General features: G+C 36.4%; 1 protein-coding gene across 4 annotated transcripts in view; it reads right to left on the bottom strand.

Annotated features, from left to right (window-relative positions):
- UBN2 (ubinuclein 2) overlaps window positions 1-24,065 on the bottom strand; it is an 85,998-nt gene that overhangs the window by 43,188 nt on the left and 18,745 nt on the right. For 3 of the 4 annotated variants that reach the window (XM_046668761.1, XM_046668758.1, XM_046668759.1), the window contains exons 3-10: window positions 21,667-21,768; window positions 16,681-16,818; window positions 15,910-16,013; window positions 13,487-13,976; window positions 9,758-9,828; window positions 4,357-4,486; window positions 1,499-1,617; window positions 669-782 (exon numbers count right to left, since the gene is read on the bottom strand). In XM_046668761.1, coding sequence (XP_046524717.1) covers window positions 669-782; window positions 1,499-1,617; window positions 4,357-4,486; window positions 9,758-9,828; window positions 13,487-13,976; window positions 15,910-16,013; window positions 16,681-16,818; window positions 21,667-21,768 — 1,268 coding nt within the window. The remainder of the gene's footprint in view (window positions 1-668; window positions 783-1,498; window positions 1,618-4,356; window positions 4,487-9,757; window positions 9,829-13,486; window positions 13,977-15,909; window positions 16,014-16,680; window positions 16,819-21,666; window positions 21,769-24,065) is intronic. The other variant, XM_046668760.1, reaches the window with a different exon arrangement.

Here is a 24,065-nt window from a genome sequence, read left to right as displayed (position 1 = left end):
GAATTCAGAAGGTGACATGAAGATAAGCAATTTCTAACATCCATCACTCATTGCACTATAGCCAAATCCCCAAGATGAAACAATTTCCTTTGACACCTTTAATCTAGGCACCAAAGATTGAAAGGGACAGTCCTACAACTAAACCCTCTACTTGAGCTACAGAAATACTGGTAAGAAAGATGACTGATTACACAAGTGAGTACTTCACCTTCTGAAACCAGTATGACGTACTCAATAATCAGAAGATTAGCTTATATAAAGTATTACATGAAAATGAAAGTGAAAGCATTCTAAAGATATTAGGACCAATTCAATCTTCTCTCTATTTTTTTTTTCCTGCTTTTTCTCCCCAAATGCCCCAGTACATAGTTGTAGGTCCCTCTAGTTGTGGCATGTGGGACACTGCCCCAGCATGGTTTCATGAGTGGTGCCACGTCTGCGCCCAGGATCCGAACCAGCAAAACCCTGGGCCACCGAAGCAGAGTGCACAAACTTAACCACTCGGCCACAGGGCCAGCCCCCAATCTTCTCTTGAATGAACTTTTCCTACACACTAGTACTTGCTTGCTTCCAATCTAGTCTTCCATTTAATGTGGATTCTTTTTATGAGAAACCTTACTTCCGCATTATCTATTTGGTTAAAAGTGAAGGCTTTGGTTAAACCTTACCTAATAGTGTCATCCCAGTGGAATTTCTTTCTTGGTCCTATGACACGTTTGCCTGGTTTCTCATCATCATCTTCCTCGGATCCATTTTTTTCTCGTTCTTCATCTGTCTGCAACCTAAAAACGAAAAACATTTTATGAAGTAAAGTTTTAACCCAACATTACCTATAATATGTTCCATAGGCATTTGCTGAATTGCTTAAATGAATGTTAACTCAAAAGACAGGGTAGGGCCAGCCCTGGTGCCCTAGTGGTTAAGATCAGCGTGCTTCGCTTTGCCAGCCGGGTTCGGTCCCCAGGTGCAGACTTAGACCACACATCTGTCAGTGAGTGGCCATGCAGCAGCTCACGTACAACAAGCGGAAGACTGGCAACAAACGTTAGCTCAGGGTGAATCTTCCTCAGCAAAAAAGAAAAAGAAAAACAAAAACAAAAAGAAAAAAATACACAGTAAATAGAGAATCTACCTTCCCACATAATACTTTGAATTTGAAGTGCATTATAAAGTGGTTTGGCAAATAAAGTCGCCAAACTATATTATAAAGGCATGAACAAATCTTTTAGCTTAGAAAATATTTGTGTCCCACAAACATGTGAAATGTCTGACCAAGGTTAGCTCTTGCTTTGATCACATCTATCACTAAATCAATAGGCCTTGTGCCCTTGACACCAAAGCAATTGAGTGGGAAGTGACGTATCATTTAGAAAATATTCAGTTACACCATTTCAGGGGTATATGTGAATTTCTACTTGAAGTCCACTTAAGACCAATCCCTAACAGCTAAAATTATTTCTCAAATGCAAAAGCCAGTCCAAACAGAAGAGGTACATACTTGGCACACTTAGCTTGACTACGAGCCTGGCAGTCCTCCTGGTATTTGAATAGCTGTTCAGGCATGACATTGCTAACAGCCAGTTTCAGTTTTTGCAGAGGTTCTCTTAAACGATCATCCTGAGGAAAAAAACATACTAAAGTTTTTTCAAAGATATTTACAAAACTTATTTTGCAAGTAGATCCTCAAAATGATGAAATTTGTTTTAGATATTGATTATAGATGTGAAGTGTTAACATATTTAAACACAGACATTTCTTCTCTAACACTGACTTTTCATAATGCACATTGGATATAAAGTTAGGATGACTATACTTCCCAGGTAGCTAAGGAGAGGCCCTGTTTTTGCGTGTTGACCCAGCATGATTATTCATGATGCTCCTTTATAATCTTAAAAACGCCCTATGTTTGGCCAATAAATTATACGGATACTTTAACTGTAATACAAATGATTCGAGAACAAAAGCTACATTGCACATGATTTAGTTTGGGTGACTACTAAAAGGATGTGGCATCCTGTTCTCTCGTTTATCGTTAGTAATTGTGGCTTACGCTGCGAGCAAAAATGCACAATCAAGGCCAAAGTGAAAGAGGAAACTGGGAGACTCTTATCCATGTGGGTTTAGAGCAAAAAGAAAAGCAAGCAGGTTTGCATCTGACCGCTTTAACTAACCAATTTATTATTTTCATCTTGCAAGTTAACAAAATATATATGTAACTATTTAAAACATACTTTTATTACCGTCAGAGGTACAGAAATATTATAAGACTTTGCTTTTCTTCACTGGCACAACTGTTTTTAAAATGTGATTTTTGGTAAGGAGAGGATTTTTAGGAATGCAATTATCAAGTTATAGCAGGTATGTTTTACAAATTAAAACATTTATTTTGTTAATAAAAACAGAACACAAATATTACTACTAATAAGGATTTTTTCTATTTCATGCATACCAACTAATAAATATTATTGCACATAAGATAGTGTCTGCTATAAAATTCCATTTTAAAAAATGTGAACATCCAGTGTCATGGTTTTGGCTGATCACTTTTTAAGAATTATGTAGCTAAGACTATCTACCTGAGAACAACCCAAATATCCATCAACAGTAAAATGAATAAATTAATTGGGATATATTTATACAATGGAACACTGTACACAGCAGGAAAAATGAATGGATTTCCACTACATGTAAAGACACAGATAAACCTGAGGTATATAATGCTGAGTGTAAAAAAGCAAGCTGCAGAAGAAAATGGACAGTATGAAGCTCAAAAACATGCAAAACCAAACAACATAATGTTTAGGAATAAAAATGTACGTGACAAAACCATACAAAGAAAAGCAAGGGTAAGATCAATGTGTTTCTTCTGCAGCCACTAAGGATATTAAATAACTTCAAACATCAAACCTGAAATCTTCCTTAAAAAATATTTTATAATGTGCAGAAAGTTGTTTTCCTACTTCTAGTTCTTTTTTAACTGGTACTCATTTCTGTCATTTGAACTTAAGGCAGTAAGCTCCAACTGTCCATGTCTGAAGGTGCCAGGAATAGGCACAAAATCTGAGACCTCAAAAAAGTTTCATTTGTTCATTAATTCACTTTGAATTGATAAAGAACTATAGTTTCTCAATTCAAAAGAAATATTTTATTAACAGAAGTATAGGACCTATAATAAAGAATTCTATGCCGGTCAGATCACTCCCATTACGGTGATCCAGGGCACTACAGTTATTCCCCATCCGCACCCTGGGGAGCCCTGGATAGCCATACTGTGCTCTGTGACTCCCATCCCTTGGCCAGAAATAGTTTAGATTGATCCAAGATAGTATAATCAGATTTTTGTCCCAAGAATTTGGATTGGGATGAGAGAGCTGAATTAGTCTCTGTGTGTGGCTTTTCTGTAATATAAAACCTTGGGAATAAAGTAATCTTACCTACAGATGTGCATAAAAGGATAAAAATGAGACAAGGGGAGAGAGGTAGAGAGAAATAGTTAATCCAAATTATCAGTTCCCATCCCTTCCTGGCTGCACTCTTTCCCTTAATTCTGTAAAATACCTTTACTCCTAGAAAAAAAAGTCCTTTTTGAGTCTTAAACTGCATTCAAGTTATTTTCCATTACTTGCAAGTCATAAATATTTTTAAAATATATAGTCAAATGATTAAGGGAAGAGTAATCAGGACAGTGACGGTACTGAAAACATGAATCTTACGTGAAGTAAAGAAGGGAACGTAATAAATGCGTTCAAAAATATGACAGCCAAGAAGTGGACAAAATTAGAGTCGTGAATACACTCAAAGGTAGAATTAACACCAACGGGGTGGAAAGCACCTGGATTTGGCTCAACTTTCTGACAGTGTAATGAAATAAGTCTCTGACCACCAGAAGCATTAAACTTAAACAATCACTTAGTGCACTGCACTTGAGGAGAATCTAGCAAAACATGGACGATAAATAATTTTTAAGTTTACATGCAATCCTGAGATTCTGTCCATTTGTCTTCATAATGTCAGTGTGAGCATATCTGTATAGATTCATTTCAGGAATATGAAAAGTAAATTATAAATATGTCAGATTATTTGTTGAGGGCAAAGTTGTTTCAGCTGTGGAACTGAGGTTAATTTACCAGTCCAAGAATCTATGCCTTAGAAAACATTATTTCTTATCTAAACTTACCAACCGTTGAAAAGTAATTTTTTTTCAGGAGATCCAACGTGCCTTTAATAACCTCTTATGGTTGTTAAATACACACAGTATGACTATAAAGCAATTAATACACAAAAGCCCCACACAGAAACCAGTCCCTTTACAGGTTATAAAACCCCAGATGTAGATATTATTGCTCATCCTCTTACCTGGACATTGAGATGTAACTTCTTTAGACGTTTTACCAGTGTTTCTTTATTGCATGGCACAAAAGCTTCAAGATGGGAGTAGACACCACTACGAATGACGGGGCCTAGTTCCTGCAGCTGTAACTCAATGCTGACCAAAAACAACATCATCAAATAAATAGAATAGAATTTCCTTTAGGTAGCAACACACAAGCAAGGAGGCAAAGGCAGTGATTCTTTTCACATTTTATCTTTCCACAATTTCCTAGATGGTATTTTTCAAGGGAAAAAAAAACCTCATCAACAAATAGTAATGCTACAGAAAATTCGGATGAGTCTAGATTAAGAGTAAAATTTGTAGAACTATAAGCAAACTGAGTTGTTGTCTTTCTTTTCTTTTCTTTTTTCCTGAGGAAGATTGGCCATGAGCTAGCACCTATTGCCAACCTTCCTCTTTTTGCTTGAGGAAGACTGTCACTGAACTTACACCTGTGCCAATCTTCCTCTATTTTGTATGTGGGACGCTGCCATGGCATGGCTTGACAAACGATGTGTAGATCCACACCTGGCATCCAAACTTGTGAACCCCAGGCCACCAAAGTGGAGTGCTTGAACTTAACCACTATGCCACCAGGCCGGCCCAGCAAGCTGGCAAAACAATCTTCTGATAACGGGAAAAGTCTACATTTTTGGATAAAGCAAAGACACTTCATTATTAACCAAAAGCTTGTTTCCTCAAAGAGAGCTTATACTCCTCCTCACCCCCCTGAAATTGCTACACTACAGAGTCACATAGTTTCAACGAGTTCTAGAGTACTTTTTTTTCCTTAGAGGTGTGTGTGTAAAAATCAAACATTCAGAAGAGGTAAAGCTCTTCAGCTTCTAAAACATATAGACTGTTTTATCCATCTTTCTTTCCCTTATTGTGCCTGCATTGTACAAACTAGATATTTAATAGTTTTGTTAAATTTATTCCAATTCTCCAGTTCCTGCTTCCACTTATAAATTAGGTTTTCAGAAAGAAAACAAGTTGTTAAATGGGTATTTAGCCTAATAGCTATTTTTTTAAAAAAAAGGAGAAGAGATTGTAGCAGTCACCATATTCTTAGCAGGACAAGCCTACTAATAAATAATTGAGGTTTCTTTCACAGTGAAAGACACTGTAGCTGGCAGCTGTTAACTGTAGAAAGCTGAGAACAGATGTTAATTTGAAGGCCACGACCAAAACAGGCTCTTGGCAAAAAACTACGTCCAAATCCTACATTCTATTACGGGAGAAGGTGCAGATAGACTTAATCAACATTTCTCACAAATATAAGATGCGTCCAAGGATTCAATTAACAGTGTGGGGGAAGAAAAGAAACCCTGCCATATCAAATGTATCCATCACTTATAAGATATATTGTAATCTCGGAAACAATGAAATGTAGAAAACTATGCTCCTTAGGATTGGCAATAGAAAATTCTTGGTCTTAGAGAAGCCAAACAAAATTAAAAAAATGGAAAGAGGTTTAAGACTTATAAGAGCCAGAGGATCAAATGCAGAGGTTCATATGGAAAACAATTACTATGGTCATGAGTTCTGTGTAAAAGCACTTGGCTAAATAGCACTATGTGTGATCTTTGTTAAAAGTCTAGACTCTGGAGAGGAGGCTTTCTAGGCTTGCCCTGTTATTAAAGGTTTGTTGAGGCTGAAAACAAAATAGAAACTCCAAGCAGTAAGAGATCTCAAGTAAGAATAAATTGACTCAATGACCTACATATAAAAATCAGTGGTTTCCAAAGAGGGGGTAACTCAGAAACAAGAAGCGTTCCTAAGCCAGTAATATTAGGTCAAAATCAGAGAAACGTATTAACCCTAGAAGTTACTAGGGTTAATTCTCTCACAAATATACACAAATTCCTACCTGAAAGCAGTAAACACACACACACATATATCTATTTTTTTTTTGGGTGAGGAAGATTGTCGCTGAGCTAACATCTGTTGTCAACCTGCCTCTTCTTTTTTCACTTGAGGAAGATTGTTGCTGAGCTAACATTTGTGCCCATGTTCCTCTATTTTGTACGTGGGATGCCATCACAGCATGGCTTGATGAGCAGTGTGTAGGTCCGCACCTGGGATCTGAACCTGTGACCCCTGGGCCGCCAAAGCAGAACATATGAACTTAACTACTATGCAACTGGGCCAGCCCCTCTGACAACAGTATATTTTAAGCACGCATTCCTCACACATCTACTTTAATATTTTTTTTCTCATTAAGAATTCCAACCTTCTAAGGTCTAAGAAGTATCTGGGGACAACTAAAAACACATGGCAATAAAAGTTTGAATTTCATTATTTTCACATTTATTTCACAGAGAAATAAAGGTCTCCTGAAATGGTAAACCTTCTTGAACTCCGTCCCCTTCTCTCCACCAGGTTCCTTTCCCTTCTTTAACTGAAATCTATCCCAAAAGCAGATATCCATGCATTAAAGTTACTACGATGGGCCTCAAACCTCTGATAATAAATTATGAGCATGAGATCACTACAGGCTCTAAATGGATGAAAATATACTGGGACCATCTGCTGTTAATGCGTTAGAGAAAGAACATCAGGTTTTGTGAGTCAATAGGGTGGAAATCCACCTTTATACCCCTATCTATCCAAAGCTCTCATTTGCCTCTGGAGAAGCTTCAAAGAAATGCAACATGGGAATCCAGAGCTGAAGCAATGGCCACCTTTGTATACAAGATTCTTCTCAGGAAAATTTAGTGATCCCTATACTATGGTATTTTCACAAAAAATTCTCGAAATATAATTTTCCCATAGTAGATGTATGACATATCTTCCTAACCAGCAATTCCCTCTCTTTAAAAAAAAACAGAATATACTTTCTTTATTCAATCAGTTAAAAATATTGATAAAAGAAAAGCTCTCACTAATTAAGTACAAATGAATTCTGGGATCTACTGAATTTTTCCTCAAGTATTCCAGATTATCCCACCAACCACTGAAAACTACAAACTGAAGAAAGACTTGGAGCAATAATCCAAACTCAAAATCCAAAATAGCTCTTATCTTATAGTAAGAATTCAAAAGCCTGTTGATGTGTTAACTGGAAATAGACAAGAGGGATATTCGTCTGTCTTGTCCTCGAACAGTACTTTACTCAGATGGGCTGGTGTGAGTGTTACCTAAAGAAGGCCCAATGAGGAACAGGTTAGAGATGTGGTTGAAAAATTGTTTGGGATTTTTCCAACTGCAAAGTAACCCCTCAAGAGAGTAAGGAAAAGCAGTGGCATAGATCACTTGGTAACCTTCCTTTATTTCAGAGAGAGAGAGAAAGAGACAGACAGACCAATTGATAAATCCATTCATATTGAGATTCAAAGCCACTACTCATTCATGAGCTTCTTAAAAGAGCATCTAACAATGAGATGGCAGACAGGTCTCACTGCAAGTGTCCAGCAGGACTGGTAGTACCTGCCTAGAGCATTTGATGAGCTGGCTCAACTGTCAGGTTGAATTGGGATCACAGGCAAAGAGTGTCAAGATTTTATGAGCAATGTCTGCTTGAGGTAAAAGAGAAAATAGGGGAGGAGATCAAATCAGCATGTTATATATTTGTTAATCCAAATCAAATTAAATTAGGCAAAAAGAACAAAGGCTTCCTATTCAAACAAACTCACCTCTTTTTCTCCCCAGCATATGGAAGCAATGGTGAGGCAGGGCCAACACACTCAGATAACTTCATGGGAATCACTACCCTAAACAATCATGTACCATATGCCCTTAAAAGATCAACTCAGTCTAGAGAAATAAGGGATGTTTGCTTAGGAAAGTGGAAAAACAGACCGGCGGGCATAAGAAAGTGACTAAAAGGGTATAATTCAACTCTGAAGACTAGGGCCTGCAGAATTGCAGGCATACACTCTATGAAATAAAAAGTATATGGGCTCCAAAAAACTAGAGGATTTGTTTTGATATAGACACGGGAGGAACTAATAGAGAAGCCTGTTAATGGAATACTAATATTCTGCTTATTTGAGATGTTACGTCTCAAGGATGGTCTTTTGATTCTCCCAGGAGAGAAACATTTGTTTCCACTTACAGTAGAGTAAAATAAAAAAGAATTGTCTTCATCACAGAAGAAGGACCTGATCTAGTATACTCAGGGCTCTCAAATGGAAAGAAAAAGATGAGCTAGTCAGATCCCTGATTATGGAATCTGGGACAGCTCTGGCGAGTAATGGTTACACTGTTTATTGAATCTGGGGCTGAAAAGGGAGGTAGGTAAAAGGAACTGGCACAGACAGGAAGCATTTGCCTTGCTTTCAGGCAGACAGAATCAATCTGAAAATCCCTGGCTAAAACAAAGAATGGGAACAAGAAATTCCTCTGTCACCCACACCAGCAGTACACTAGGTTATATGTTTCATAAGTCCATCAGGATTAAAAACATTTTTTAAGTACTCCAGGATAATGAGAGATTGCAATTAATTAAAATAGTTACCGGAACCAACAAACCAATCTACCCTTATATCTCATGAGAAACTATCTCCATTATATATTTAAAAGACAGGAATCACAGTATTAGAAACATTGCTTCCCTGTTTCTTTCTATATGATCCCACTGAACCCCCAAGAGTAGGCATACATTATTTTCATCAGAGAGGAGTAAAATTTGCTGCTTTCCCCAGGATTACTTCTTTTTTGCCTAGTTCTGCTTGCAGTCAATTACATACTCAATTTCTGTAGCTAAAGGCAAAATTTATAAGCCAATTGGTTTTATAAGTACAACTTATTTGACCACAATCTCAGAGCCTGCAGCTCCATTAGTATCAAACTCTAGAGTGAAAATTATCACTAATTTAAATACAATCTATATCATACAATATCAGCCTTCATCCTCTCCTTCCCAAACTAACTTCTGTCGCCTCCACAATGGCCTCCATCACCCCACAACCACGATTCCTTCATCAAACCATACTTTCCATTTGGCTATAAATGTTTGTATGAATTAGAATTAACTTCACTAGATATCAGTGGAATTATTTTTCCTAAGTCTGAAAAGTAGATGTAAAATTATACCAAATTTAATATAAACACTCAGGAAGGTATTTTCATATAAGGTGACAAAAAATACATTTAAATCTAGAATAATATTCAACCTGTACAGTAGTCGCTTGCTCTGGCAATTATAACCCTAGAAGTTTTGATTATCATAAGGAGTCCTAGAGAAACAATATATGCAAAAACATAATTTTGCTGAGAAACAAATGTTACCATACAAGCTGTAAGGCAGAAAGGGAAGAGCTAATGCATGAGACTAGCCAACCACTCAGCATCTGTATCTCAATGGCCTACTCTATTTTTAAATGAATTCTTAAGGTGTAAATAATTTTTAAGGTTTTTTAATCAAAGAAGAAAATTACTTACTCCAGAAGAATATTATTCATATCCTGTGTAAAGAATTTTTTCCTTCCTTCTTCATCAAAAAGTTTGGCAGCCTAGAGAAACATAAGATTGTCAATATAACTCTCAAACACATTGTTTCCATATCTATTTACTAAAGACTAAGCTCCTTGAGGGTGAGGCTAAGATTTACTCCACTTTGTATCCTCTGTACCCAGCATTAGGAGGCTGAAACAAAATTTACATACATACCATTCTTTCCTATCATGTCTATATTTAACTTTTCTCAATCTTCCTAAATTCACAAAATTATACACACAAGACTTTTCACTGCTTTGGTGTCCTATGCATTTGACTATCTGTAGGTTTGTTTCTTAATTCTTGCTGTGATCTCCAAGATAAGAGAAAGCAGATGTCTCACTTTCTACAGACATTATTGTCTAAAATGTGTCTGACACTCTGTATTTTATACTCATTACCATATTTAATCCTCATAACAGCCAATAACATTGATATTATAGCCCCCATTTTATAAACAAGGAACCTAAATCTTACAGAGGTTACATGGTTTGCCCCCAAGTCACGCTGCTACTAAGTGGTAGATCAGGACTCAGACTAGAAGCTTCCTGACTTCACTGTGCAACACGGCCCCCCTGTACAAAGATCCTCAGCTTACTGCAGCCAGTCTGGGTTCTAAAAATATTAGCCAAGGTTATTATCAAGGGATAGGCAAAAGTTAATTCAATGAGCTTAAGGATAATATTTTCATCATTATGTTTATGGCGTTAACCACATGACCAGAAACAAAGAGTATACAAACCAAGACACTACCATAAGCAAAATTTACTGGGGAAATCACAAAAGATACACTTTATCTTAAGAGCCACGAGATGTAAAACAACAAGAGGCTTGACCCAATAATCTGAGCAAGGCATACAGTGACTGTCAATCTACCAAGTTATTCGGCAATTTTATAGACTGCAAACAGAAGAGGAAAATTTCTGCGACGTGCCTCAGCACTTCTTAGGAAGGACAAAGACTGGGTATGTAGAGGACAGAAATGCAGGAAGAAAACCGGAATGAAAACTAAATTTTAAGAAAGAGAATCAAAAAAAGTCAAGAGGTTGAACAGTGGAAGAATGTTACAAAGTGAGAAAAGAGCAACAAGAAGAAACTCCTTGTCAGACAGACGAGTATTTTACCCGAGGATGAATTCTTAACTCCCGAAGAAAAAACGCTACCTCATATTTTAAAGAAAAAATATGACGAATGCATAGATAGCAGTAAGTGAAACGAATCTTATTGATAATTTCCTACTGAGGATCAGGAAGCAGTTATACTAATCCTGGCATGGCTACTATAGAGAGAGAGGATGGTTTTTAGTATGTGAGATATGACAGAGCTTTTCACAAGACTCAACCACACTCATTACTAACCAATTCTGTTTATTAAGTGAGAATGAATGGCATAAAACACAGCAGACAGAGTGCAAGCTATGGAGTTCGATGGTCCTGGCTTTAAATCCTGGATCAGCTACTTAAAAATTACGTGGTCTTGGGCAAACCACTTAACCTTCTGAACCTTAGTTTCCTCATCTATTAAATAGAAAAATATTACCTACCTCACATGTTTGTTGGACGACAGTCTACACAGTATGTAAAATACACTACACCCAGTCAGGGCACTGTCTCCTGAGTGGGAGGTAAACGGGGCCGTGACACATGAGACAGGGTAGCACTGCACTTAATGCACAGTATACGGTTTTGCTAAATAAATACTAGCTATTATTATTAATTAAATCTTGAAAAACCTGGATCGCATCATTAACTCCTTTTTAAAACCTATAAGAAGTGAAAGATATTAGGGATGGACAACTTGGGACAACAAAAAGCACATACTTGGAGTCAGATGAACCCTTGTGTTCAAATTCTGGCTCCCCCACTTACTAGTGTGAAGACTTGAGCAAGCTCTTTACCTCCACTTAAGCTTCTTAACCATAAAAAGGAAACAATCCCTACACTTTGCATATAGAGTGGTAGAGAAGATTAAATAAAAAACCTATTCGATTAATAAAACTACAGATTGTATACTTTTCAAAAATAAGCACAGAAAATAGCAGAAGAATAAAAACAAAGGAGGGGGAGGGAGGAATAAAACAACATAAAAAAAGAAAATAAAAATCAATTATATCATCATAACAATTCTAAGTAAAGATAAAATCATTTTTTAAAAGAAAAAAGACTCAGATGAGGTCAATAAACAAATTTCCATTTATATCCTGTCTATAGGAGAAAGAGCTAAAATAAAGGAACTCAAAAAGGTTGAAGTTAAGTGATGGAAAAGGCTATACCACACAAAAATAAATAAAAAGAAAGCAGTCTACAGTAAAATCAGACAAAATTGAATTCAACATGAAAAGCATTAATAGCACAAAAAGGGTCACCTTCAAATGACAATTGTCACAAGGAGGATCTAGCCATCAAGAACCTCATGGGCCAAACACCATGCATACAAATAAACAAAGCAAAAACCACAGTAAGCAAAAGTTACAATCTAAGAAACACTGGCAATGAGATACTTCAACACTTCTCTAAGTCTTGGACTAATGAATACATTAAAATAAAGTAAGTAAAAATATAGAGGAACTAATTAGTAAGTCACTACCTCAGAAGAAACACTAAAGAACCAAAAATAGAAAAAAAAATAGAATTGATAAAATCTATGGGCCAGTTGCTGGAAAAATTAGATAAATCCCTAATCCTTATTCAAAATTTAGAAATAGTTAAGAGAAATAAATGCAATATAGAGATAATTAATAAATTTTAAAATCTGATTTAAATGGATTACTGTAATCCTGCAAGAAAGAAGCTGTAGAATAGTCCATATATTACAATCCCATTAACAATTATTTTTCATAATAATATATTTGCAAATGCATGGATTAAAATCCAGAAAAATAAACAGTAGTTTAATTGTGGTTATCTCTACTGGGGGTAAGGAATGTCAGATTATGGGAAATCTTCCCTAAGTATGAAATACATTTTATATTGTTTTACTTTTGTAATCAGGAAAAAAAAGAGGACTAAAATATGGCATGGGTTCAGATAAACATGCTAAAGTAATCAAAAAGGGCATTTTAAGCCAGGTTTGGCATATTTTAAGTTAAAATATCTCCCGGAGATTAAATGGAGAAGAGTGATGACATTTATCTTAATTTGCGGCTAAAGAAATAAAGATGATGAATCCAAGTCAATCTGAAGAGAAATCTACTGTGACATGTTAAAAGCTCAACTCCTAAGTCTGTCCCAGTGGGAACACAGTGTGCGTGCTTACTAAAGCTGCTGATTAGCTGGAAAGGATTAGCTGGTAAAATCGATTAGAAAATAACCAGATGTCAACATAGTTTGGACCAAGTTCAGGTATACTGCAATGTTACTATTTGCTTCTATGTTCCCTCTATTTTCTTTACATGACTATACAAGCCAGTAAAAATTGTATTTATAAAACCTATGCAGAAAAATATTTATAAGGTGAAATTAATAAAATAATCAACTGTATCCATGTTATAACTGTAGTTATGTATATAAAAATAAAGGTCTACGCATATAGCCAATGGCTAAAAGGAAATATACAAAATTAAAAGTCGTTGTTTATATGGGTGTTAGGATTGTGGGTTATTATTTTTGTCTTAGAAAAAGCATTTATTGTTATGTTTGTGCAACAAATGAAAAACAAGAGAATTATTACACTTACTACACGGAGGTCTTCAATACGTTTTTCAAGAAGGACGGGCAGACCCTCTGGGAGTGTAGGTACCACCTTGGGCATAACCTGAGAGGTGTAGGTTGGCTGGGTGGTGGTTCCATTCTCTCCCCCTGACTCAGAGAGGGGGCTACCATCAGAAGCAGCATCCAGTAATCTGTCAAAGTCGAAATCATCTAGCATCTCTAGGGCATTTTCAGCTTCCTGAAACAGTTCATGTTCATTTGTGCTAACAAAAATGGGGAGGTCTGGATCAGCATTGTTCAGATTTAAGTCCGAGACATCATTTCCCAATGCTACAGCCACAGATGGGGGTTTATTCAGAGAGGACGTTGTTAAGTTCACCGGGACTTTGGGGTTAGACTCCTTCTTTAATGCATCTTTCTCTTTCTGAAATTTTCGTATCATGGCAGCTAGAGAAAGAGAATCCTTATAACGTTTCTTTTTTTTTTCAGACTTGTGTGAATTTAGAGCCACAACTCTGTGAAGAAAAAAGTGATCAGTTAGGCTAAGTATGATTTTAAAGGTAAAAATAAGCAGGCACAGAATTAAAATAATCATCTGATAGGAGGGAGAGCAAATTTCTTATTATACTTTTTTTTTTTAAAGATTTTAATTTTTCCTTTCTCTCCCCAAAGCCCCCCACTACATAGCTATATATTTTTAGTTGTGGGTCGTGGGACGCCGCCTCAGCATGGCTTGATGAGCAGCGCAATGTCCACACCCAGGATCTGAACCAGCAAAACCCTGGGCCACCGAAGCGGAGTGCACGAACTTAACCACTTAGCCATGGGGCTGGCCCCTTAAATTATACTGTTACAATAGCATCGTCATCATCATCTGGATTGCCACTTATGAAAGGTATCTAGGCAAATGGCTATTAAAGTGAAGAAATGAAAGGAATAAGGTCAAAAGAAAGAAACACAACTGAATGTAGCTCAGGTTTATTAAAGTACACTAAGTTCCACTTACTCTTTCTGGAGTGTTCACATTCTTTAGCACATCTACAGTTACTTCAAGAGTTAACTAAGTAAAGAAATGCACATTTGCTGAAAACAAAGTTGCCTTACAACCAGAGAAGCCCACATAGTATACTTTCAAACTAGTACCCCAGGTGGTCTGTCCTACAAACTGCCAAAGAAATACAAACTCCTCTGTATCCATCTGGGAGCCTTCATCCATCACCATGTCATCTATCTAGACCCTATTCCATCTGCTACTATCTTCTGATCATTTTTCACTTTCTATTCTAGGAATGTGTCAGGCAATCAGATAGATACGTAATTTTCAACAACATCTTTCTCCCTCTATAGGGAAAAGAGGATCTCAGTTTAGCTATCATTTTCTCTAAGAAATCTTTTCTAAATTCTATGGCTTACATGCTTCTATGTGCACTACAGAACCTAAAAGATTATTAGTACCTTGAAGGCAGGCCCATGTTTCATTTACTATTATATACCAAAACCAAGAACAGTGTCTGAGTAATGTAGGTACTTAATAAATATTTACTGGATGAATAAGTTATACATTTGAGAAAACGATAAATTCAATTAAAAGGCATTACTTATACTTTTCGTTCCCAAAGAAGTTTACTTGTAAATAATAAACATTTAAAACAACACTAGTAATATATTTATGTTTTTTCTTAATAACTTCTTAATGACTCAAGGATCACTATAATCTCATGCTTAGGAGGTTAAATACCTCCCTACATCAACCTTTTGGACACTGAGAGCCCAAAATTCAGATGCACCTCCCCTGCTTAAGGAGAGAAGGAAAATCCAGTCTCTCACAAGTTTCTGTCCCTTAGTTCTGCAAAAACAGCCAAAGAAGTAGGGGCAATTGGTAATTTTAGGACTGCATGGTAAAAACATTTTATTCTTATGACTTAAGGCTTTTGAGAAATTCTACGTGGTTTTTAGAAACAATATCACTACCTAAAGTCACAAGCATTAAGAATAATTAAATAAAATAAATGACTTTTTTTATATTAAAATGACAATAAATCATTTACAGATAAACTATAAACTGTTTACACATAGACTACTGCCAATCCTCAATCCCTAAGCATCTAAGCTTAGTTTTAGCACAAAAAGATTAAAATGATCTGTTCAATGTTGATACCATCTTTTCAAACTGGTTCTTGTTGGCAAAAAGTTGTAATCAGCAAAATACTTAATGAACCAATTTCTAAATCTGATCTAAAACACCACGACGTCTCTAGGAAGTCAAAGCCTTCTACTTATTAATAAATATATTATTAAAATATAAATTAATAGGTCGTTGATATTTACAAATACTGTATTGAGTTAGACCCAGCTAAGCTGAATTAATTAATGCTAAATACATCTTTCTAAAAGGAGAGCTAGTCATGCTATGACACTAGTTCCCTTATTATGTTTAATTTCACATACCCCAGTTGTTTGGGTACTTTTTTCCTTGGTTTCTTCTCTTTTTCCCCTTCCTCTTTCCGCTTCCGCTTCTTCATCTCAATATCATCTTCTTTTATTTTGGGAATCTGAACAACGATAAAGGAATGCACTACTTATCTAAGTATCAATGCTTTACTCTCTGATGTCAGCAATCCAGCATCCAGGGCAGTGGTTTTTCTCAAATTTCAGTGTGCATTAGAATGCAGAATAAAAATCTTGTTAAAAATGCAGATTCTTAGGGTCCATGAGCACTCCCACCCCTGGTTTTGATTCAGTTACCTGGGGTAGGGCCTTGTAACAAACATTTTGGTGATACTGGTACAATTCACTTCAAGAAAATTCTGGATCACACTTCAAGAAACACTTATCTAAAAACATTCTATCCATTTCCCAAATACAATATATATATTCTATAGAATTTGTCTTACAAATTACATCTTAGGAAAGATAACTGCTATGAACAGCCATTTCTATGCCAAGTTGTTAACCTAGAAACTTAACCTTATCCCAGAAACAGTAGATTATTAGACCACATAGGGAGAGAGCAGTTTTAAAAGAAAATATAATTTTTTATCAATTTCCCCATATCTACATAATTTTACTTTAAAGCATGTAAATAACCTATAGATTCATTAAACAATGGTTAGCATTTTACTGTTCCTTATATTCACAGCCGTGGTACAAGTAAAATTCAAAAAGTATATCCTATTAATTGAACGCTCACATTACTGCTGCAACATTGGATAAACTCACTTTGGGTGGCTTGTGCTTTTGGTTGTCTGTAATATCTTCTTCTTCCGTGTCTGAAGCCTGGCGAAACTGCAGAGTGCCAGTGTTGATATAAAAGCCTCCATATTTTGTTGTTAGAGAAGCAGGAACTAATTCGTCATACTAAATTAAAAAAAAAAGATTTCAGATATATCCTATCATCTTCAATTCTATAACTATGTCAAAGAAATTCAATCACCATGTCAGCACCCTCCTTAAATCCTAACTGCAAAACTGACTGCAATGAGGAAGTTCATGGAATACATTTAGAAAAAGTGAATATCTGGAATAAAAATGAGCTCTGATCATTCAGTATTTACGAAGAAAGGAACTTCTAGAATAATGAAGCAAATTCTAAATATATCATCTGATGAGAAAAATTTAAGGATCATTGTTACTATTCTTAAAGACAAATGATTCTCATGAGAAAGTGAAACAAGGTAAAACAGATAACTAAATGTCCAAAGACTAACTTTCACTTCCCACCAGATCAGTATATAATTTTATTCATAAGGAGATTATAAAGAAGAACAAAGTTATTTCTTCTGTCTTAGCTCTAAGCATTTAAGGAGGGGGGAATTTTTTAAACATTTAAAAGAAAAACAGCATATATGTATTTTAAAGGGAAGCAGAAAAAGAATTGCTCAATTCAGTAAGCATACACTGAGGGCCTATAATGAGCCAGGCACTTTGCTTAGAGCAAGGGACTGGAATTGTCTAAATCAGACTGAAGGTCTGACCTAGATTCACTTAAAGTTGATGCCTTTAAGAACAGATTTTTTTTTTTTTCCTGCTGAGGAAGATTCGCCCTGAGCTAACATCCATTGCCAATGCTCTTCTTTCTTTGCTTGAGGAAGATTAGCCCTGAGCTAACACCTGTGCCAACCTTCCTCTATTTTTTTGTTTGTGGGACACCTCCACAGCATGACTGGTGAGTGGAGTAGGTCCACACTCGGGATCCAAATCCATGAACCCAGGCCGCTGAAATGGAGCGTGTGGAAACTCAACCACTCGGCCACAGGGCGGGGCCCTAAACCTGGATTTTAAAGTTTATCATTATCTCACCTGATGAAGATGGATAAAAAGCAAACATTAAATGAAAGTCAATCAACTAAATGAAGGTGTTCACAGTGGAAGAAAAAAAGGAACTACCTATTTAACAGAGGCAAGATATCTGCTACCGGGGGTCCCCAGAACTCTACTCATGGGTTCTGCATATTAGATAATTAGTCTTGAAGAAAGTCAGATTTTTAAGGAAAATTCTTTGCCATAGGCAAGGAATATACATAACATACTAGTTACTTTAAGAATATTAAGGCTAAGCACAAAATTTGTGATTTTAACCTGTATCCTTTTAAATTACATGGGGAATGGAAAAACAAAGAATGTCTGGTTTAATGATATTGAATCAAAAAGAAAGTGAGAAAGAAAAAAGGAATGAAGTCCTTTCTTGTTGCTCCACTTGATGAGCTCCTCTAAAGATCTACAGGAACGACCTTCAGAAAGAGTCCAGCACTACCTGCAAGTAAAGGACTGACGTGAGAAGAAAAGGATTCAGAGTGAAAAGACTTTGTAGTATTAATGTGTAACTGTGATAAGATAAATACACCTGTACTTTTTGCTTACATATACTTGTATACTCCTTTAAATAATAATAATTTGCAATGCTTCTTCATATAAATTATTTCATTTGGTCCCCCTGACACCCTTGTGAGGCAAGGAAGGCAAATATTATTCCCATTCGATAAGTGAAAACCAGATTCAGAGAGGTTAGGAACCCTGCCAGAGTAATTGTACTAGTTTACAGCACAGTCACTGGCTGACTCCCAACACACCCACTACACCGAGCAGCTTCTCACATGGGAAACACACTCACCACCAGGTTACTGGGCACTGTGGACGTGCTCACATCTGTCTTCTTCTGCAGTATTCTCCCGAGCTTTCTCTTTCAGAACACTCTCCAGGAGAACAAACTCTTTAGGCATATTTAATTTAGCCTTTTAAGCAGAATGTGTTAAGAGGCAACGGAGCACTAAACCTGAGAATCAGAAGGCCTGGATCCAGATCCTTTGTCACTGACTAGCTTTTGTGACCCACAATAAATCACTTAACATCAATATTTTGGGGTTATAAAACAAGGACAATATTACTTACTTCACAAAGTTCTAGTGAAATTTAAAAGAGACGACTTAAGTAAAAGTGCCTGGTATGGTTATTTATTAATAATAAAGAAAAACATTTTCTTTCAATCCTTCTAAAGTTTGGCAGCATATATGTGAGACTAAAAATAATCTTCAAAAGCATTTATTTTCACGTATTTATAGTAATAAGTAGTACATGATTCTGAAAATTAAATAGAACCACAATATTTTCAGTCTCTACTAAATAATACATGAACAGGGAAAGCTCACAAACAGTACACTGAATGAAAAGAACAGATCATTTGGTCAGATCATAATTGTTTTATGTCTGAATTATCTCATAAAAAGAACCAAACAATCTGTTAAGGATAACAACACAAAATTCTTTTGCAAGTCAATGAATGACTTGTATTTTAGTTCAATTTCCTCTTATAAAATAAAGACCTAGCCTGTCCTATAAATATCAGCAACTAACTGTACAACTTTTATACAACAACTTACACAAAATTTATTCTTACTTATTAAAGCAGTGACTTTGAAATTTTCTTCCCCACAACCCAAGTGGAAAATACATTACACATCAAAACCCAGTGTGCACATACACACACATATATACACAATAAAAATCACATACTCTACCACTGATTTACTATGATAGCCCCTATTCTATTTCATTTTCTTTAAAAATGCTGGCCACACTCTCTAAATTGATATATAATCCAATTATGGGCTGCAAAAGTCAGTTTGAAAAACACTTTATTCTAATATTCTGAATGCTACGAAAGGAGATATTAAAAATGCTAATTATGACAGGCTACATACTGGATGACTCCAACTGTATGACATTCAAGGAAAAGCAAAACTATGGAGACAGTAAAAAGATTAGTGGTTGCCAGGGGTTAGCGAGGGATGAATAGGTGGAACACAGACTTTTTAGAGCAGTGAAACAGTTCTGCATGATACTATAATGGTGGATACATGTCATTATATATTTGTCAAAACCCATAGAATGTACAACACCAAGAAAGAACCCTAAGGTAAACTATAGACTCTGTCAATGTAGGTTCATTGATTATAACTAATGGGCCACTCTGGTTGGGAGATGTTGATAATAAGGGAGGTTGGCATGTGTAGGGGCAGAGAGTATATGGGAAATCTCTGTATCTTCTGCTTGATTTTGCTGTGAACTTAAAACTGCTATAAAAAAATTAAGTTTATTAATTTTTAAAAATGCTATTTATATAAGCCTGAGTACATGCAATGTCCATTTATATATGGCTGAGTTCCTTTCTGGATTATTTAGAACTCAAAATATACTTTACATATATACTAATGCTTTATACTTGCTTTATGCTTTTCAGCATGTCATTATCTTACTTGAGTCTCAGAGTAATTCCACTGGGCAAGATAGTCAAAGCAGAGAAAACTGGGCGATGCTAAAAGACTTGCTCTTGGTCACATGGTGAATGAGAAACTGAGTCAGGTCTAGAATCCAGAAATTTTGACTCAAGTTTCCAACTAGAGTTAAGACTCTTGAAAACATCCCATGCCTTAATCTACTGGTTGACAATCTTTTCAATAACAGGAAGGTCTCTCTACCCCAATGGGCGTTGTCAATATTTTACCTCAGCAGACTAGGGTGTCTGATATGGTAAACTAGTTTATGTCAGAACACCAAAACTGAGTTATTTTAGGAGTATGACAGGGTATCCAGCATGCCCCATGCTGGAAGTCCTTCTTATCACTCTCCTACCACTACATGCCTTGTCGGCATCTATACAATCAAGCACTACAGCAAGAGGAAAAAGACACACAAATTTGTGTAAGTCTAATAGTCACCATACTGTCACTTTCTGTATATCCTAAGTGACGACTGCACACTGCAGAGGATATCATAATCCCAGGGTTTAGATTACTCTAGCACACTGAGATAATATAAAAACATACACCTTAACTGCCCCGAAGTATCACATGTCCTCATTCATTTGCTGTGTGATCAATGGACTGCCACAGTCCTTAAATGCTCTCCTAAGTTCTTCTTCCTTTTATAAGAGAAAGAAGAGTCCAGAGGAAAAGCTGCAGGGCTTGATCAAAACAGACTGGTGATAAAAGCTGACATTCAATCACTGCCATTGTAGTAAGGCTTGGCAGCAATAAAAAATTAAGTAAACTTTAAAGATGTCTGCCAGATTAACTTCAACCAGCAGCTCCAATCTTCAAGATCACACAGTTCTTATCTGGTAGTCATTTCAAAATACACCTGCCCAGGGGCCGGCCTTGTGGCCAAGTGGTTAAAGTTCCTCACACTCTGATTCAGCAGGCTGGGTCTGCGGGTTCGGATCCCAGGCATGGACCTACTCCACTTGTCAGCCATGCTGTGGAGGCATCCCACATACAAAGTGGAGAAAGACTGACACAGATGTTAGCTCAGGCCTAATCTTCCTCAAGTAAAAAGAGAGGAAGATTGGTAACAGGTGTTAGCTCACGGTGAATCTTCCTCACCAACAAAGAAAATACACCTGCCCAAGTTTGGAAGTATCAATAAAATTTCAATACATAAATACCCTTGGATCAATAAATTCCACTTCTAGAAATTTATCCTACACATATATTTGCATGCTATCTTACATACATATTTACTCATTACACAAAGAAAGGTACATAGGTGCTGAATTATCTGTAAGCACATAAAACTGGAAAAATTCAGATGTACATCAATAGCGGATTAGTTAGCAAAAACATTCGATGACTAGTTTCGTTACTTTATCGCTGATTTCTACTATCCCAAACAGACAAAAAATTGCTGCTATATTAGAGAAACATTACTCACAGCCTCTGAGTTATCAATAAATGGATCTGTCTCATCATAGCCAAAACCTATATCAATTAAATCTTGTAGCCGATCCTTCCGGTGTTTACGGGGTTTCCCACCCTGCAAAGAACAGATATGTTAGACTGATTCAGTACTCATGCTATCTCCATAAAGTTAAAAAATATCTGTTAGAAGAATTCCAAATAATTTCTGTAGCTAATCCCTACTCTAGGAGGCTGAATTTAAGTCCCCCCAGACCTTGAATGTAATTTGTGCTTAGGGACTTGCTCCAAAAGAGTAGTGTATGAAAAGCAGGGGACAAAGTGACTGTACACTGAAAAACCTGGCCAGCATTACCTTAGCCAGGTGACCAAGGACAAAATCAACAGTGATAAGTCACGTTGACCGCATGTACCCCTGATATGATGTGATAAAAATGTCACTTTACCTTGTGGTCTTCCTCTCAAAAGCCTATAACCCCAGTTATAGGTTAACCATGAGAAGAACATCAGACAAACTAAACTGAGGGACATTCTACAAATAACTGACCAGTATTCCTCAAAGCTGTCAAGATTATCCAAAACAAGAAAAATTCGAAAAACTGTTACCGTCCAGCTAAGCCTGAGACATAATGACTAAATGTGATGTGGTATCCTGGATGGGATCCAGGCAGTAAAAAAGAGAAAACTAGTGAAATCTGGATAAAGTGTGGAGTTTAAATAATAGTAATATACCAATGCTGTTTTGTTAGCTGTAACAAATCTACTATACAAATGTAAGATATCATAGGGAGAGTGGGTGAGGATTATGTAGGAACTCTTTGTATTATCTTCACAACTTTTCTGTAAATCCAAACTATTCTTAAAATTACTTTTTAAAATGTCATAGAATTATACACATAGACACACAAGAAAATAAAAACTGAGTGCATGTAAGAACTGGTGAAATCTGAATAGGGTCTGTAGGCTAGGTAATTGTATTGTGCCAATGTCAATTTCCTATTTTGATAACTATAGTTACATAAGGTATTACCATTGGGAGAAACTGGGTGATCAGTACAAGGGACTTCTCTCCATTATATTTGCAACTTCTAGTGAGCCTGTAATTCTTTTTAAATAAAAAAAATTTTTTTTAAACAAAACAAAAACAAAAAGAACCAGGTAGTGTAGATTCCATTATTCACATCATACTTCATAGAGCCTTCTAACTCTGGCTGATTACAGCATAAAGAACTCATTTTATCTCAGGTATAAAATGTTACATGTACTCTAAAGGCTATATACATAAGCTTGTTATAAGTAGTTTAAGTGAGCAGGAAGGCTAATATTGTGACACCACTAAAAAAAGTATTTAGTTCAGTCTCTAAGACTCATTTTAGATATTCATTTACTCACTCAAATTCAACTATATTTTCTGTTTTTTTTTTTTTTTTTTAAGATTGGCACCTGAGCTAAAAAACGTTGCCAATCTTCTTTTTTTCCCCCCTCCCCAAATCCCACCAGTACATAGTTGTATATTACAGTTGTGGATCCTTCTAGTTGTGGCATGTGGGATGTCACCTCAGCATGGCCTGATGAGCAGTGCCATGTCCCGGCCCAGGATCCAAACTGGCGAAATCCCAGGCCGCCAAAGTGGAGAGAGAGAATTTAACCACTCGGCCACAAGGCCGGATCCTCAACTATATTCTCTAAGCATCTTTCTAACACCTCCCCAACCCTTATTCTTTTTTTGGTGCAGGAGTGAGGCATGGGGAGAGGATGCTCAGAAAGAGGAAAGCAATTGGTGCTAAGGGTTCTGCCTCCCGACATGCCACCACTTAGCCAGAGTAACACCTGCAGAAAGCATGAGATGCAGGATGTGAATCTCATTCAGTTTCAATTCTCACAGTGCATTCCCTCTCAATGCAAAGTATGATTCTAATGGTGCAACATGGATGAGTTTTGTGCAACACATCCCTTAAAGCAAACTGCTTCATTTTATTTCCATGCAAAGAAACAGTGATCCGTTCAGTGTTCAACGGGAAAAATGGTTATGCTGGACTTACTGAGATGTCTCCAACATGGTGCCATCCCTTTCTAAGTAATTTGCAAAAGTAGTTTTGACTAACTGCTATGTTTGTATTACAAACCAATGTTAACAAAACCTAACCCCTGTAAGCTATGATTCCACCGTACCCTTTCAGTGGACAAAGTAACACTATTAGTATATCATCACCATCAAAAGAGTCATTACAGTGTTAGATAAAGTAGTGCTTCCCAGATTTTTGGATTTTACAAGTTAGGTAAATTTCAAAAACATTTTGGAGAACAACACTTGGGTGGCAAACCTTTTACAGTTGGCCCTCCATATCAGAGGATGTGGAAACTCGCAGTTAGGGAGGGCCAAGTGTATTCACTGTGCTTTGTGCCATTTTATAT

This window comes from Equus quagga, chromosome 8, assembly GCF_021613505.1.
Source record: "Equus quagga isolate Etosha38 chromosome 8, UCLA_HA_Equagga_1.0, whole genome shotgun sequence".
Classification (NCBI taxonomy): domain Eukaryota; kingdom Metazoa; phylum Chordata; class Mammalia; order Perissodactyla; family Equidae; genus Equus; species Equus quagga.
Note: the sequence above shows the minus strand (reverse complement) of the source record. Positions and strands in the feature narration are given on the sequence as shown.